Source organism: Tachysurus fulvidraco, chromosome 14 (assembly GCF_022655615.1).
Source record: "Tachysurus fulvidraco isolate hzauxx_2018 chromosome 14, HZAU_PFXX_2.0, whole genome shotgun sequence".
NCBI classification, from domain to species: Eukaryota; Metazoa; Chordata; class Actinopteri; order Siluriformes; family Bagridae; genus Tachysurus; species Tachysurus fulvidraco.
In genome coordinates, this window is record NC_062531.1 from 5,416,819 (window position 1) to 5,435,978 (window position 19,160).

Here is a 19,160-nt window from a genome sequence, read left to right on the forward strand (position 1 = left end):
CTTTTCCTAGGATTTAACGTTAACGTGCGCCACCTAGCGGACCGGAGGATGGAGCAAATAATCAACTCGGATTAGAAAAGAATGACAAAATATTCAGATTTCTGTGAAAGCATTTTATTTGAACATACGGCTGAACACTTTATGGTTATTATGCAGAGCAATTATGTAAACCTATATAACATTTAAAAGCATCTAAAAATGGTTTGAAACATTTTATTCACAAACTTAAAACATATTGTATGAAAAGAAAAAAAAAAGTAAAATTATGTACTTATATATAAAAAAAGAAAAAAATGAAGCATGATCAGTGTGTCTCAGAGGTAATTATTATTACTTTTATAAATACATCAATTCTGAAAGAGATGAAAAGCACCTCTTCGTTTTAATTGTATTTCTCTGAAATACTCCTTTCCAGTTTGGAAAGCGTTTACTTTCCAGACCCGTCATTTACTACCAAATGAACAGTTTTTATTTTCCCAACAGTTACAGAACAGATCAAAAAGTACAGGATTAGTGTAAAAAGGACGATTTCATTATCCTGCGTCTTCCTGTAATTTAGCCCGAAGCCTCAGCTTTAACCGCGACGCTCATTTTTCTCCCAGCTTTGATTCAGCATCTTTCTTTTTTATAACAAAAATACTAATGTGCGTCAACATTTTCATCTTAAGCGTTGCTCAGGCGTTCCCAACAGGGCGAAGTGAGCCCAGTTCAGGCTCGATCTCGTCTCCACCCAGCCGGTCCAGTTTTCTCCGAAGGCAAACAAACATTGCAGTGACTCACAGCTCTCTCTCTCTCTCTCTCTCTCAACACATCTTGCTTGGCACGGCACACTTGGCTTTTTTTCCCTTTCCCTCTGCTTAGGCAATCCCTCACTTTTTCTGTAAGAACTTCATTTTGTTCCCTGAAAGCAAAACAGTCTGTCACAGCGAGGAAACAGATAATACAAATGATTCCCTTTTTTGGTATAGGTGAAGCAAGTTCCTTACCGAGTCCCTTGAGAAATTTGTTGACTCCGCTGGGTTCAGGCTCAGGACAGGAGGCAAGATATTCTGCTGCTCGCACTTCAAACAGGCCTTTAAAGAGAGACAAACAAAACCAAAGAACATGTTCAATCAGCTCCTTGTTTATTATTTGAAAATGATCTTCAAATCATGTTTGGATAAACAAACAAGTGACTCCTCTAGAGTCGTAGTTCTCTAAGAGAGGTCTGGAGTCCACCTTCTGTTTATTATATTTAGATATTTTTCATAATATTGTATTACGGTACAGAACCGTTATGACCGTTATCGCATGGAAGTTGATGGATAGCTGGTTTTATTCGTCGATTTAATGAAATATTTCTAGAAATAAGGTCAAAATGAAATGCGTTCTGTTGGTGAAAGGTTTAGGAATTAAAAAAAACCTGTCTCCAATAAAAAGGCATAAAAAAAATGTACACATTTACATAATAAGTCTCATACTTAAATAGTTGACCCCAGTTTATGAGATGCACTATATGGCCAAACATTTGTGGACAACTGAACATTATACCCAGATACAAAATTGGAAGCTTGCAATTGTTTAGGATTTCTTTGAATGCTGTAATTAAAATTTCCCTTCACTGGAACTAAGAGTCCCAAACATCTTCCAGCATGACAGGGTCATTGTGTACAAAGAGCCCTGACCTCAAAACCCAGGTCTTCTCGCCTGATATCAGCATCTGACATCGTTAATGCTCTTGTGGCTGAATGAGAACAAATCCCAAAGCCGTGCTCCAAAATCTGGTCTAATTCCTTCTCAGAATAGTAAAGCATCAGATATTCCTGTTTGGTTGGAACTAAGCAACATTAATGGCGATATTAAGAGTTTATTCGCTTATTCTGTTCTCCATAACCAGGAGCCATTAACTAACCCTTCATCACCATGGACTATGAAGGGCAGTGCCATCTGCCAAACAACTTCTACTACCCATCAGTATGTGAGAATCCTCACTCACCTTTGACTCCTCCCTTGCGAAGCTCTCGGTCCTGGATGAAGCCGGCGAACATCTGCGTGTCCATGAACAACTGGAGGAACTGGCGCACACCTCGAGACGGATGAGACTTCCTGAAGGATTCTCTGTTGAGCTCACGGACGCCGTTGGTCCCCGTCTCGTTGATGTGCAGCGGGTAATGGCCCACAAGCTCCACAAAGAATCTCACAAATGCCTCAGAGACCAGAGCACTCAGGCTGCACTCCTCTGCACAGAAGGAAGGAGAAGTCAAACAAACACAAACACACACACACACACACACACACACACACACACACACACACACACACACACACACACACACACACACACACACACACACACACACACACACACACACACACACACACACACACTTTCCCTTCCAGCTGTAGCTTGCATAACAGAAACTGTGGCGTTAAATGTCAGTCAGCTTTCTGAATATTTTATCAGTTTTAAGCACTTTATTCTACTGCACTTGATCCTGACACACTTTTCTCAGGCTTCTTCCCCCAGGGTTTTTTCCCTTCCCCACTCTCTGTCTCTCACGCTCGTTAGAGATCCACAGATTTCCATAAAGCTCCGTTGTTAAAGGCACTACAAAAACTAAATGTGATCAAGCTGATATTTACAGTGTAGAGAGCTGGCCCCTACTTCCAGTTAAACCATATGTATGATGGACAGTTTAAAAAAAACAAAAATAAACAAACAAAAAAACAACAACAAAGAAAATTGTTATAGTTTCATGGTCTCAGTTGTGAATATCACAATCACGGCGTGTCTTTTTCCCCATTTGCCGATTAACTTCAGTCGTCTTCCAGCTTCAAGAATTAAGAAAATGTTAAAAGGCAGCTGCTGTGTTTGTCAGGTTTTGCCTTAATTACTAAATAATTGTAAAATATATAAATAAATAAATCACCAGTCAGTAATCTTACAGAGATAAGCTATGCGATGAGACAAAAGCCGCCAAAAGAAAAAAAACAACAACAACAAACAAACAAACAAATAAATACACGAGTCTGTCGATACAAATAGAGCCCAGGCAACACCGTTACAATGAAACAGCAAAATATTAAAAGGTGTGGCCTTTAAACACACGCCAACCGTATGTACTGACCTTCCATCCTGTCCTCGTTGCTGTGTTCCAGCATCTCCTCCCGACTCTCCAGGACTTCCTGTAGAGCTGCTTGGAGCTTACTGGGAAGGATGCAGTCTTCATCTCCCATCTGGCAGACATGCAGGAATGCACGAGGGTGAGATGAAGATGATAACCGTCTGAATCTACTTATTTTCCTCTGTTACTGTTATTATACTGATAAACTAGTAAATACTGCATGATAAAAACACACACACAAGAATGCAGCAAATTTAACTGTGACTTCGTTCGACAAGTTGAAACCGCAGCTATAATAAATTCTTGATTCTGATTGGTCAGGAGGTGTTGAGTAATTTCTATAGAAGCGGTTCAGACATTAGCAAGGCCATGAATGTGGATTGCCATCGTGCCTTAGAAATTTCTACAGGAGCAACTCGCACGCTTGTAAATGTGTGACTGTTGACGTGACGAGATCTTTTAAAATGGCCAGAGATAAATCTGTTCCTTTAAGGATTCAGCACAGAGGGTGATCGGATTCTTCTGTACCGTGAGTGACGACAGCTTTTCTTTTTCCCCCCCAAGAGAGAAAGAAGAAGCTGCGGATGAATGTTAGTGATTTGCGATTTCAGACGTTCTGTAACAATAATTGTAGCTAGACATGTGTAACTGGGCGATGTCTCATTCTATAATAAATAAAAACAATTCTAATTGTTGGCTAATGGCTGATTTATTTTAAAAAAAAAAAATAAATCCCATCAGGACATAATAAACTTCATTGTGGTGAGAGAATTCATGTTGTGTCACATCACGGTTTTCCCGTAACAGCACGCCCTGTTGTGTTTTATTCAGTTCAGACAGTTTAGGGATGAGAACATCTAAATCCAGAATCGTCATTTGGTTGAATGCAATTAATAACACAGGCCTGGACTTGAACCTCAGATCACACCACTCTTTCACAAAAGATCCACACCTGTCTTACAGCAATATGCTTCAACATACACACACACACCCCTTTCTAGGAAAAAAAGGAGCCACACTAGGACACTTACTTGCACAACAAACTTGTCCGCACACAGGTCCACAATAAGCACCTGAAATAAAAGTAATATAAACATTTACAACATTTGGCAGATGCCTTTAACCAGAGCGACGTACAAAAGTGCACAGTGAACACGGCAGCTCTGGTTCACTAGGTTACAGACTAAGGATGCCATACACCTAAAACAAACAGAGAAGCCTGTGTGAACATATAAACACTGTAGAGATGCTTTAAAGAAACACCAGAGAAAGTTGTGGCCCAGTGGTTAAGGTGCAGGGTCACTGAGCAGGTCTGCCAAGGCCCTTAACCCTAACCACCCCATTGGGCAGCACAATAGCTGACCCTGCACTCTGATCCCAGCTTCCTGGGGTTCCTGATATTCATAAAGTTGGGGCAGTGGTGACTCAAGTGGTTAAAGCTCTTGGTTATTGACACGAAGATCAGGGATTAAGCTTCATCACTGCCACTTTTGGGCTCTTGAGCAAGGCCCTTAACCCTCCCTGCTCAAGGGGTACAGTGTCATGGCTGAACCTGCGCTCGGACCCCAACTTCCCAATAAATAAATAAACAAACAAACAAATAAATAATTGGGTTATGCAAGGATAGAATTTCACTGTAATGTATATGTGACAATAATAAATGCTGCTTCTTAATTCTTTCACAGAATATAAAAATATATATATATATATTGTACTTCTTACTCTTTCCTTGGCCTAATTATTCTATTATTTAAGGAGTCATTTTAACAAATGTTCTTTTTAAGACATATTTTTTATCTTTTCACTTGTTTTTCAGTTCAAGGTATTCAGAATTTTATGCGGTACAGCAAAAATGTGTAATATGCCAAAGACTATCCCAAACATTTCATTAAAGACAAGAGTTCAAAGCGTTCCAGATCACGGCCTGATAGAAATTCCTCAACTGTTGTGAAAACACTCAATACTAACAAGTTAATCAAATCAAAATATCACTGCATGGAGACTTCCCCTCTTCTCGTTTTGGTTCTCTTTTTATATTTCCTGTAAAACCGAACAGATTTGAGTGACCGACCTCCTCAATGGGCAAATCCAACAGCTGGTCCAGGGACGGAGATAGCGCTCCCATGACAAATGGAGTTGGAGAGCAGCTGATATCCAGCATGTTGGCGGGCAGCACAGGCACAAAGGTGTGTTGCCATATGAAAGGGTAGAGCAGAGCAAGAGCTGAGTGTGCACATCGAGACAAAGTGCTGGGACGGAAGAGAAAGAGATAGGGACGTTCTCAATGTGACTGATCATACGATGAATAAATGAATGATATTCTTAGAACTGACGGACCGGAGTAAAGTTAGACCTGACGGTAACGTACCCGAGTTTATCTGCGATGAAGATGACTCTCCTCTCCAGCAACAGAGAAGCAAAAACTTGCAGCAGATTGCTCACACTCAGACACTGCAGTAGACTCTCGAAATCCACGTGTTCCAGTCGCGAGTCCACCGGGCGACAAAGAGTCAGCTCCTACAAACACAGAAAATGTCTTATTAGAACTTCAGCATGGTGGCACAGCGGGTAGCGCTGATGAAACGGACGATCCTGAGCTTGCTTAAATGTCTGTGGAGTTTCACACAAAGTCTTATTGTGTGTCCACATGGGGTGCTCGGGTTTTCTCCTGTCTCTTTGGGTGGATTTGTTTCTCTAAATTGCCTCTTGATCTAAGTGAATGTATGTGCCTGGTGCCCTGTGATACACCGGTATCCAACCCAGAGTGTATTCCCATCTCAAGACTGGTGTTCCAAGGCTTCAAATGCGTCGTGACCCTGACCAGTTACTGCAGAGAAATAAACACTGAACTTTCTGGACTTTCAGTGACCAGATTTCTTCTTACTTTTCTCACTGCATCATAAAAAAGGGAAAACGTGAGCTATGAAATGAAACATGTTCTGAAAGCTGGCACTGAGCAGGTGGAAGTGTATCCTACGTTTAAATATCTGTATATGGCTCACCTGTCTGCTTTAACCGGTTCATGCCTTGTGCACTGCGTGTTGCACAAAGGACATGAGAGTGGTGCATTGTCCCTTTGTTAAAAAAGCACATTTGTGGATTATAAAGGTAGTGCCAATACGATGCCAGTTGGAACATGTTTCGTTGCACTAAAGTGGATTTCTCAAACACGTATCTTTTAAAACCAGGTGACAAAAAAAATGAAGACAAAGATTTTAATGACATTGTTTTTTTTTTCTCCTTGCGGTGTTGCCAGACTGGTTTCCTGAAACAATGGGTTTTTTATACCTTGCAGTACGACCAGACTGTTTTTGATGAACTTGCTCTTTGGCATGATTTTCTACAAAATTACTTTATTTTAAGTTGCAGTAAAAAAAAAAAAAAAATTAAAATGTACTTATTTTTAGGATTCTTTCAGGAGTCAGACAAGCAGAAAAAATAAACCTGAAATACCATATGTATTTAAGTATTTAGACCCTTTAATCAACACTTAGTTAAAGCAGCTTTGGCAACAATTACAGCCTCGAGTCTTTTTAGGTATGAAGCAAGAAGCTTTGCACACCTGGGCTGGGGGATTTTCTGACATTTTTCTTTGTAAATCCTCTCAAACTAAGGATGCATGAGGACCATTAATAGACAGCCATTTTCATGTTCAATAAGGTTCAAGTCATGGCTCTGGCTGGGCCACTCGAGTTGCCCCTAAGCCACTCCTGTGTTAGTCTTAGCTGTGTGCTAAGGGTCGTTGTCATGTTGCAAGGTGAAACTTCGGCCCAGTCTGAGGTCCTGAGCGCTGAGGAATATCTCTGCACTTTCCTCCGTTCGGCTTTCCCTCAACTCTGACCGGTCTCTCGGTCCTTGAGAGAGAAAAACACCCTCAGAGCACGATGCTGCCTCGACCATGCTTCGCTGTTAGGATGGTATTGAGCTGGTGAGGTGGAGCGGTGCCTGGTTTCCTCCAAACAATGTTCAGAATTATGGCCAAACAAGTTCAATCTTGGTCCCTCATATTCTGAGAGTGATTCAGGTGCCTTTTTTATTTTGCAAATTCTAAGCAGGCTTTCATGTGTTTTGCACTGAAGAGAGGCTTCTGTTTAGCCATTCTGCCAAAGCCCAAATCAGTGGAGGGCTGCAGCGATGGTTGTCCTTGTCTTCCTTAGCTCTGTGCTTAGCAACAATCCTGTCTCTGAAATCTGCAGGCAGTCGCTTTGACCTCATGGCTTTTATTTATGCTCGGATATTCATTTTCAGCTGTGAGGCCTTCTCTAGAGAGGTGTGTGCCTTTTTAAAATCAATTTAATTTACCATAAGTGGACTCCAATCAAGGTGGAGAAAACATGTGCGGCAACATCGAGATAAAATTAGAGGAATCGAAGCCAAGTGTTGTTGTAAAGGGTCTGAATACTCACGTACATGCGACATTTCAATTTTTCCTTTTTCATCTATTTGCAAACGAGTGTGAGATACCTGTTGTATCAGGCAGCGACATAAAACTGAAAATACTGAAGGAGGTCTGAATACTTTCTGAATGCGGTGTACACACCCTACTACAGTGAGATTATAATGACATGAAATTTTGGCTGTATCTGGAAAAATACACATTCACAGAAAACGGCCTCACTTCGTTGCCAGAGCCGGGCAGAAAGCTCTTCACAGTGATGGTGCGCCCTGGAGCAGGAAACGGAGCCTCCATGACGCTGCGCATAAACGGGTGGACCAGCGCAGGAGAGATCTCTCTCCTCCTCTCAACCTCCTCCAGGATCTAAGCACACAGGAATATATTTCTATTAACCTTAAAATGTTAATGTTTTACGTGCGAAGTGTTTCATTAATCCTGCACGCTTTTCTTTTCTGATGAAGACAGGACCATCCAAACTTACACGTATACTTGATTTTTTCCTAGTTTACAACCAGGAATTCAATTCTGGGAAAAACAACAACAACAACAAAAAAAAACACTGGAAATTCCCCTGACCTTTGCAAACAAATTGAAGCAACCAAGCCGGCTGATGATGCAGTGAACCTCAGGAAGCCTCTTCCCTTTTCCACGGGGCTGCAGGACATAGCAGCAAACCAGCACACACATCAAAGTGACGATGACTCAGCAGTATGGCAGCAAACTCCAACACAAGCTATTAATATTCTATCGCACATATTCATTATGTTCCTGCTGACTACATGTGTCATGCTTCTAACTCACCAAGATTTTCCGACAATAACCGAACCATCGCGTCCCGTCTTCTCCGGTCAAGACAAATGAAAAGGTTTCGCTATGGAAGAAGAATAAAACTGTTTAAAACCTTTGAACAACTAAAGAGCTTAGTTCGGGACTTCACAGCGTTTGATGGCACCATAAAAACTGTGAGTCATATGAAGAACAAACCGTTCTGGGAATGGGTTACAAGCGTGCTTTTAAGTGTGACTCAGCAACTCAAAGAAACACAAGAACATAAGTCAGAAGTGCAGTTTGTCATGACTCGGAAATTGAGGTTTATAATCTGACCTGTTGATGTCTGCAGATGGTCTCCAGTCCTGAGCATCCGGGAAGCAGAAGTTAGGAATGGCTTTCAACCGATCCTCAGTCTCACGAGACATACGAGAGGTCTTCTCAAACTGCACATGAAAATCCAGAAATTCACATTTAAACTGATCCAGTGTCAGGACCATGCATTTATAAATGCTCCTCATCGGTTCTCTACCTTAGTGGGGAACTGTTGCGAGATCTCGGGGTAGTATGCATTTCCGGGGGAGCGTTTTCTCAGCGACACCACAACGAACAGCTGGAAGAGTTGCTGCTGCTGCAGCTGGATGAGATCTCTCTCCAGGGTGCGATACCCCGGTCTCCTCTTCAAAGTGGACTGGACATACACCAGGCGTTGGGAGCCACCTGATCCAAACAGAGGATAAAAATAAATGCTGGAGAGTTTAGTTGTACTTATTGCCACGACACTGATTATAATTGCTCCCAGCAAATCATGATGATTTCTCAAGAAACATTCTGAGCAACTTCTAGGACTATCCAATGGAAGATTCCTGGTTTTGCATTTCCAACACAATGAAGGAACTCACCACTTAATAACCTTTCTGCTATACCAACTCTAACAAAGTCTCTAATATCACCAAGAGTTTATAATTGTCAGTAACTAAACATGGTTGTTTTTTTTTATATCCAGGTTACTTTGTAAAACGTGCATTTGACCAGTCACTGATATTCATTACAGCCAAGGTCTAACCCCAATAACCCCGATTCACAGAAAAAACACCCATTCTGGAGCAGGAACTAAAATGCTTTCTGGAACTAGTACAGTGAACTGAAATTGGCTCTTTCCTCTTGGTTGGAAACATGTTTTAAGCTCCTGGATACGAGCCCAAAACCTTTTGGCTTTGTTGTGCACCCTCTATATTCTACAGTTGATTCAGGTGAATCAAAATTAATATTAACTTCGATATTTTAGAGCCAGAAAATGAATTGAAAAGGCGGTTGCAGTCCAAGGACTTGGACAAAGTAACGAACCTTTTTTAGTGCTCTCGTCTGGATCGCTCTCTGTTCCACTCAATTCGTCTAAACATCGGGAAAGTAGAAGTATAACAAGACAAAGAAGGAAACTGTTAACAGGCGCCATATACTAATTAATAGCTTTTCTAAATGTGCTGCAGCAATAAAAATCTCATTATTGTCCCAATATGAAATTGCCAAGCTCATGACCATACCTTTGCTGGCACTTGTCTGGCTTTTCACTCTCTTTTTTCCTCTCTTGGCCTGGAAGATCTCTTGGATCCTGCTCACATACTACAGCATAAGCATACAGGTTAGTTTACTCACAAGCTATTTTGAACTGTGTAATTAAGAGTGGGGTTTTTCTTTAATAAGTTTCTATTTTCATACTGTGTGAGAGGAAACAAGTTAATCAAGGTTTTTATAGCCAGGAAAACATGCCTCCCAAACAATGTTACACTGCAGACAGTATGACAGCTGAGTAGGAAGGAGCAACTTCTGTTCTTCCTCTGATAAGACATCCCTTTTTTACTGATAATGCTGACTGAATTTCACATACGAGTGTAGTGTAGTTTCTTAATCTAGTGTAGATTTGATTCTTTAAAGCATCGGTGTATAACCTCGAGCTTCCTAGTACACAATTTAAACCTTTAACCAAAGCAATTAGCAAAGCTAAAGTATACTTAATGAGAAACAAAATCGGTCGCTAACGGAAAACCCCGGTGTTTCTGGACGTACTCGCTACTTACATCACATGTAACGGTGGTCAAAGAGCAGTTGTTGGGAAATCACTTGCATGCTTTATTCATGTAAGCGAAGATCTAAATCTCTAAAATTTCATCCATTCAGAGATAAGACCGTTTCGCTTATTTATTAAGAGTAGACTCGGTATAGCTGTTTGTGTTTCTCTCATCATTGTTAATATTTTCAACTAAGAAGTCTTCGGGTTCTTCAGACGATCAAAGTAGATACTGAATATATTTCTCTGTTGCACACCAGATGTTAGATTCTAGACAAACGGTTTGAAAAACAATGATATAATAAACCAGCAACCTTCACATGATGATTTGGTCAAAGGTGCGTCTATATTTAGGATTTTATGGCACAGTTCAGCCCGTTGGATATCAGGCCCGAAACGATCCGATGTCTAAATCGAACCCTGACTGTGTACGTATTACTTTGGGTAACAGTGGAGAAGAGTGTCATACTGTATGAAGTGTTACAATGATGATACAGTGCGTTATTCTATGTAAATAATGGTGATATCTAGTTCAATATTATGGAGAACTAAGCAGCCCATTTATATTGGATTGTATTTAAGGAGATCAGCCTCTATGTTTGTATGTGAGCAATATGCGAGAGTGACTTACCTCCACACTCGTCTCGCTAGCACCAGTAAACCAGCTTCCCTCCATTATTTATGTGTTTGTTTGCCTCAACTGCCTCAAGTGCATTTAAACTATTCAAACATGAATCATTCTGGATGTATCTGCTTTCACCAGCTGTTCAAGACTGACTCTCCTTCTGTCCATTTATAGCCGGTCAGTCAAAATTTGGTAACAAGAGGCACATGTGACAGATGATAACGTTCTACATCTTAGAAGTATTCCGTGGAGGCCATTTCCTGCCTTCTCTGTGCATATCCTCATCACTTCCTTTGACATTCCCACTTACGTTGTGTGTTATTTTAACCCCGGGCTTTCGGCCGATCGTCATACTTTTTCTTTCGCAAACATCTGAACGCGAGGAGCACATTATTCTGCCCTATTCAAGCATGAATATTATGTTATGCATCAACCGGTGAAGCAGGTTTTGTCATGTGGGATTACCTGAGGCTGGCGCTGTGTTCTGTAGGCGGTAGCCCTCTTTGTTGCTAAAGGTTTAGGTGTGCTCGGAGTAGAGGAACGAGGCTGCGACGTCATCGAATGCTTGTAGACCTCGTGCAGGTTGTCGGCGTTGGCTCGTAATGTAAGGGGTTTCTCTGGCAGCTACGGTGTGTGAAAACACCCAAAGGAAGTCAAAAAGGGGAAACTGTACAGCAAAGCAACATACTGAAAAACATATTTAAGTCAGCTGAGTAAGATCAGAAACACTTCAAAAATAAATCGTGGTCTGGTTTCTTGGGACTAAGCGCGAGCCTGGGATAACTGACCACCTTTGTTTTAGTATTAAACTAAAATGGCTGCATTGGTTATTGGAGAACTAAAGTACTTATTGAGAATTACCTTTGGGGTGCACGGCGTCCGTCTCTGTGTTATGGTCCAGTTTCGTGGTCGCATGATAGGAAGACACACAGGAGACAGTTTGATGTCTTCATATGGGTTCTCTCTTAAAACATCCGCTACGATTGAAAAATTACACAGTGCGTAAGTAATTACCGTCATGAGACACGCTTGCGTAATACTGTGGCGAGCGGTGAGCAATGTTAAAGCTTTGCACTAGAAACTTCAGAGAGCAAAGTAGAGCCTCATGGTTTGTACGGGCATTTATTTGGTTTGATCACATGGTTTTTACATATATTCATGTTGTTTTTCACATGTGGAGTTTATAATCAGATATTAGTGAAGGCGTTAGTTTAATGACAGTCATCTTAATGACTGCTGAATTCTTGATACTGATTACTCAACGTGGTAATTAATTTTCTATACCAGCAGCTTGGACAAAATTTCCAACTGTAATTCTAAAAATTATATTAATGCTCTCCTCCTAATACATTATTTTTTCCATCGTAACATACACAGGGCCTTGTACGGTGCATGGTTGATTTCTGTGACAAGACATTTATTTAGCATAGTATCGGTCGACATCGGGATGGGATGGATTGCTAATGAGTCCACTCTTGAGTGACTTTCAGCTAGGCTAAATATTTATATTTTTGCCTTTTCTAGTTCTGGAAAAAAATTGGTTGTTCCAATCTTTTCAGTTTGTTTGTGTACAGGGTCCAGATTAAATTAAATGTAGAACGCAATTAATAGGCCAAGATCCTCATGGCTTTGTCAGACTTACAGGTACAACAGTGTGCTGTTTAGCTGATCGCTTGAGTGATCGTCTAACTGGCAAAATCGAACCCTAATCTTGTTATTAGTGTGAATTAAACCATCTGTTAAACACCCATTACGATTAAACATTCTGTCAAGTTTGATGTTGTTTCGTGCCTTCGTTGCCTATTCTGAGTCCCCTGAAGCGGTAACTGGTCTCTTGTATTCCAGATCTCCCAGCATGCCTACAGACTGTGTGTTTAACGTTTGCTTAGCTGCAGCTGTTCTGTCCCGTTCTTGTCCAAAAACCTGTCATTTCACACTCTGTGTTTCATCATCATAGCTTTTCGGTTACGCATGTGTTTTGGCTTCCTTTTTTTCTAAGGACTTAAGTCTGAGTCAGGACTCACATATGATGTCTTCATAGATGCTGTCTTGTGATCGGGTGTGGTACAGTGCCGAGCGCCGTGACTCTGTCTCTTTGGACCCCTGCTGAGCTGTCCAGTGCACCGCGTCCTCAAATTCAAATGACTTCCTGTTGAGGAACATGGCAGATGTGTGAAATCACCATTTGTGCAAGCTCTGGTGTGTTTTCTAACAGGATTTGTATGTTGAAATTGCAATAGTACAAAGTTTGCAGCATGTGTGTGTGTGTGTGTGTGTAAGCCCACACATTAATTAACTATAACGAAGGTCACTGACGGTCAGAGGAAAATGTGATAATTGGGGCAGGTGATATCCCGCCTCTGCGTCCCATTATAGTCGTTAGTGCGGAAAGTCTTACAGAACAGCTGGAATTCTAATCCACACACCCAGATACAAAAAGAGAGCAGAAACAGACTGCACTGACCAAGAAAAGAGTGAAAAAAATGACTGAATTTCTAAACATAAGCGTGTGTGTAATAATGTAAAAAAGAAAAGGCCCCGTGTGACCTCTGTACTGTTGCCTGAGACAGAAGTAGGCCAAGTGGAGACAATAGCCTGAGACTCTCGCAGAGAAAACCTGACATCACAGATGGAATGGAGCCAAGACGACTACATTCTCACACTTTCCCGCTTCCAGGTCCTAAGCTTTGACATGTTTTGAGAAGCGAAACTGACAGAGGATTTCAGAAACAGAGCACGCAAGGTTTCAGTCTCTCAAATTTACGTGTCATATCGATCTAAGGATTTACGTATGGTATTTAAGTGAGTTCGAAAAAGTTACGTTTGATGGCAGAATTTAAAAAAAATAAAATGACATTCGGGCTCTTTCCTTAAAAACAAACAAAAAAAATAAATAAAAGCTTGGCAATCATCTTATGATATACTCAGACTCTTGATGCACACAACAAATGAGGAAATTTGTTGTTTTGTTTTTTTACCACGTTGCTAAAGTCTTTCACAAAGCAAGTATCTGGATATTTGATTAGCTGACATCTGTTTCTTTGCTAAACCACGAAACAAGAAAGACTTTGTCATCGGCAAGTTATGGATGAAATCCCAGCTTCACAAAAATCCATGAAGGCATTAGAAGGACATCACTGTTAGTCACAAAACAAATAAAAGACAAAAACACATTCACAGAGTGGGAAAATGAAAATTGGATGCTTTGGTGTTTGTCTAGGGATCAACAGAATTAAAAACGCTGATGTCTGTTGTCATTTATCTTTACCATGTTTTTTTTTCATTTATATCCATTTTAGATCAAAGTCACAATGAGTCTTCCGTGAACAAAGCTTTATAAAATATCGTTGTCATGTTAACCTGAAGAAAAACACCTATACCGATCGTCTTATCATCATTTACTCACCTGTTTTTTCTGTTTCTGGAAATGCCGTTACTGTTGGTGATGTGACACGGTGGAGGTGGGACACTGGGCGCACAAATGACATCGTGCTTTCTGAGCTGTTTTGACTGGCTCACAGGAGAACTCGTCTTCTCCCATTGGTCTGAATACAGAGGTGGTTTGTTGGCCCCTTTGTACTTGAATGTGCGTTGCGGTTTAGGTGGTGGTGTGATGGGATTCTGGGGTCTCAGTTCAGCACCCTCTGAGATGAGATGCTTAGCCATGGGTGAGGAATCTTTATCCTTCTTCCAGGGAGAATCCTCACCCTCCAGCCTCTTCCAAAAGCCCCGAGAGGTGTAGAAGTTCCCAGGGGGCAGTGAGTCGTCTGGATCTTCGTCACCCTCAGGCAGAGACTGGATATCTTCATCCAGGACATGGTCGATGGCATCATTATTGCTTTTCTGATTTGAAGCATCCCATTTGTTTACAGGATGCTGTGCAAGGGTCAGGACTGGTGGCGACCTAATCTTAGGAGTCGAGATTACACCTTCGTTTAAAAGTGGTCGGTTGTGCTCGGGTTCAGATTTCCTTGCCACTGTGAACTGTCCATGACCAGTCTGGTTTTCCCTGAAATCCAAACCCAGGCTTTTGGTTTTAGACAGGTTACCTTTACTTTGCAGTCCAACAGTTTTATTGTCCAAGAGAATGCCATTTGTTATGTCCCCGGAACGAGTGCGTGGGACAGGGGTGCCCTGGGCTGTGGGTCTCCCTCCATGTGCGTCCTCCTGATGGCTGAGCACCTCCCACTGTGAGATCTTCTGCTTGATGTTGTTGCCAGACTCCCGTGCCAACGCTCTCCCTGAAACAGGCAACTGGCATGCAGTTACTGCTCTTCCTCCTCCTCTGCCTCCTCTTCCTTCTTTGCCATAGTCTACTCCCAGGGCCAGCATGGCGAGCAGGCCACAGAGAAAGCCAGTCCTCACTGCACAGACATCACTGCAGAAAACCAATACAGCTATCTCCCATTTTTGGACAGGATAAAATACACAGCAGAATGGTGAATGTACTCAGGATAAATGCCCCCACCCTCAGGACAGGTTGACGGAGTTCACTGTTGCCGGTTTGTAGTAACACTCGTTAAGGTTTCTGATTTCCGGTCCCTGCAGCATTATTCAGTCAAACTGCCTCCTACAAAGAACATAAAATAAATGAAAAAAAAAAAGTAAATCAATAGCAAGAAGCTAAACTGAGTGCAAAGTTATAACTATTGGACAAGATTGGCTGAATGCCAACAACAGAGGCTACAGCAACCCATCGCATGGATGTGCATAAAGGGAGGAAACAGCAAAGTACTGTCTTTGTCAAGGTCAGCCGTGTGGCCAAAAATAATCAAAAACCGAGAACCACAGAGACAACGGCAGGAACTGGAGGCATTGTGTAGGTCATCTGCGGAGGCCCATCACCCACAGCAACTAGGTTATTTCCCTACCACACCCCCTTGTCACATTTCCCTCTCTATGTGGGGTGTCCCCAAGTACCACCACGCATTAGCACACTTGAGAATAATGCAATTCAATTTACTCCCTAAGAAAATGGCCCTTTCAGCGATGCACGAAAAGGACAGGCATTTCAAGTATTTTTACATCCATACTCACATAATAGACAGCCTTTTGTGAGAGCACAAGAGCAGCCTTTGAGGACCTCAGGCTTATTTGATCAAAAAAAAATTTTTAAATGAAATATGTAGCCTTTCATGCATTTTAGTAAGCTAGCGTCTGTGGAACAAGCTGAACGTAAGTAAAGACCGTTTGAAATACTTTCACGAATTCTGTCTCTCAGGCCTTAGCTGGAGCTGGGATGGAACTTGGCAGCTGTAACACGAGCGCCTCATCCACAGCCAGAGCGGATTGGACACGTTGCACACAGCGCTGAGGAGACTGAAAAGCCCTCATACGGGAAGACGTGATGGAATTCTTCAGTACTGAGCATCTAGAGTATTATAATCATAATTTTATGTGCTACATTCCATTAGACATGGACACATATGGTGCTTTTATGCAGGTTGACCTAAAATAATTATGTGCTAGAAGCCATGCGAGATCAGAGCCAAAACCCTGCCCCTGAAACAGTGCACCGCATCAACCGAATGACCCACTTGTATGCACGTGTAAGCCTGTATATGCAAGTGGGTCTGTTAGTCTGTTTTGCAGGAAGATTTTCTCTGTGCTTCCTGAGATGCAGGAAGCAAGGATCAGCAGAAAGTCCATAATGATGGTTTGTCATTGTGGTGCATTCCAGCCTTTTTTTTTTGGGGTGAGGGGGAAGGTGGGGGTAGAGAAGAGATGTTTAATTTGAGCTTGGATGTAGTCTGCAGGCTGTGTTTTATAGCTCTTGCCTATTCTGGCCACAATATTTTTGCGGCAGGGTCAAGGGTTTGTCACAAACAATGTTATTCTGGTGTAAACAAACCACATGACTCAGTATAACTCATTTTGTAGGTTTACTTAAAAAACTCTAGTAAATGTTTTTGGTCTGTTCTGAAATGCCAGTATTGTATGTAAGACCCTGTGTCTTTTACGTTCTGTGGAAGGAGGTTAGAGGATACCAAACCGTAATGTAATGACAACCATGCTTTCACATTTCAATAATGAGGTTCGTGTCCATTAATCAAAAACTCCTCAATGAAAAAGTCCTATAATATCACAATAGCAATACAAAATTCATCCGTCATCCGTTACACCGAGTTTAAAACAGATTATGCCGTATGACAGTTCTGTTATTTTATGCTCTTATTGTTTCCAAGTGCATGAATCAAAAGACCCTGTTCAAATATGTAAAAGATCTGTTTAAACCACTAAGCCACTATTGACACTACCTAGACGTTAAGTATTTCAATTCTTTTAATACATTAAAATGCCCCAGTATTGAGAGGTCCAGAAGGAAAATACCTGGTAGCATTCACAAATAGAGGTACTCATGGTGGCGTTCAACTGTGCAGCATGAGTACATTATTAAAAAACATCCCGAGGCAATGTTGGGTAGCAGACATCACATCACTTCAAATTAGAACGCACATTTCAGAAAAAGGATGACAAGTCCTCCAGTCAGACCCCACATTAACACAAAGTACAGGAAGGGTTTCCCGGCTGACAAAGCCAGCTAAGAGCTGCCAAATCTGGTAGACCATTCTTTGCCAGGTGTTAAGTGCTGCCAGCAGGAAAAAGTTTCTGAATGACTGCTAAAAAAAATCACACACACAACAGAGCAGCATGGTGGCACAGCAACCACCGTTGTCACCTCACAGCTCCATTCATGATCTCAGAGTGCGATCCTGATCTGTGTAAATTTTTGCATGTTTTTTGCATCGGTTTGCTATCGATTCTTAAATTCCACTCACTATATATATAAAAAAAAATGTCAGTGGGTCAACTAGCTACACTATAATTGCTTGTAGGTGTGAAAGAGTGTGTGCATGCAATAGACAGGAATCCTAACCAGTGTTCCCGAGATGTGACTCTGATCGGGACAAAGCGGTTACCGAAGATCAACGAAGAAACAAAAGAATAATACAAGACAACTTGAAACATGTATAAAAGGATTTCTTTGAGAAAATAATAAGCTGTAATATAACTGGTGAAGACGGTCTACCAGTGTTTTGACCATCTCATTACGTATTATGGCAGGATGACAGACCAAGCTGGATTTTTTAACAAGGGCGAGAAACGAACTCAACTAAACGAAGGAAAAGAAAGCTTTAGTTTGTTTGAAAAGACATAAAGCTGGTACGTCGAGATAAAACGTCTGCCTCGGATCCAGGATAAAGCAAACGCTTTGTTGTCTGATCCACCTGCTTACCCACAACACAACTTTAGCTCCAAATGACTGCTTGGGCTTTTAAAGGAGAACTGATCTACACCTACATACGAGCAAACATCAAACATTACTATAAACACAACCCTTAATTATCCCACATAGACCTAAATATGGCTGATTGACAATATAAACCACACTTTTAGGTAAAGTATTACATGAGGGAACTTCCCATGTATTTCTTTATACTATCTGAACTATTTAGAAACACAAACATGATGAGCAAATCCTATTATTTCTTCATTTCAACTAGAAAACTTTGACGTTTATAATGTTTATCATCAGCTGTATTACTCATAACTACCACATAAAGTAGCGTTCGGATTGAATGAAAATCTTGAATCGTCCAGATAATTCAGACAAGTCTTTAAAACACTCACCTCAGATGAATTTATAAATAGTGACTTTACTACGACGAGCCCGGGTTTCGACTCATCTCCACATTTTAAGCCGTTTTTTTTCTTCTGTGTTTGGAAACAAAAAAACCATTAGACAGACTTCTTGTCAGCGGACTTTGTTCCAGGTGTTTCGTTACGGCACGAATGATTTTTTTTTACCTTAACGTTAACAGAAAAAAATAAAATAAAATTAAAATTAAAATAAATAATAAAACGTTTTGCTCGCTTAAAAATGTTTGAACGTTGACATGGAAATGGAAGCTAACGCTGCTAATTAGCCTGTTAGCTCACAGCTATTCATCCTCTGTCTGAGGTTTTTCAGAGTCCTTTTAGCAAGAAAAACGTTTTTTTCCACCAAAAAAAAACGCTTCAGAAAAGTTTTATTCTGCAGTCAACTTGTTAAAAATCCTTTAAAAAAAGCAAACACCTCAGCCAGACTAGGATTCATTGCGTTTCGTAGTTAATCCTGTGAGCTCCATGTCCTGCTGTCAGTTTGCCATCTGAGCAAACTTTCTCCTCAGTAGATCAGCAGATGGGCTGTGACCATGA

At 41.2% G+C, this 19,160-nt stretch overlaps 1 protein-coding gene across 1 annotated transcript; it reads right to left on the bottom strand.

Moving 5' to 3' along the window:
- Positions 1-98: 98 nt before the first annotated feature.
- dennd2c (DENN/MADD domain containing 2C) lies at positions 99-19,134 on the bottom strand. The gene is made up of 20 exons (XM_027151649.2): positions 18,594-19,134; positions 15,430-15,531; positions 14,368-15,339; positions 12,986-13,110; positions 11,823-11,938; positions 11,427-11,585; positions 9,813-9,891; positions 9,616-9,663; positions 8,801-8,988; positions 8,605-8,714; positions 8,302-8,371; positions 8,077-8,154; positions 7,723-7,863; positions 5,473-5,621; positions 5,176-5,353; positions 4,136-4,177; positions 3,108-3,216; positions 1,976-2,218; positions 987-1,073; positions 99-901 (listed from the first exon to the last, which is right to left on the bottom strand). Exons 3-20 carry the CDS (start codon positions 15,291-15,293, stop codon positions 870-872), a joined length of 2,880 nt encoding a protein of 959 aa, XP_027007450.2. The 5' UTR covers positions 15,294-15,339; positions 15,430-15,531; positions 18,594-19,134; the 3' UTR covers positions 99-869.
- Between the last annotated feature and the right edge of the window lie 26 nt (positions 19,135-19,160).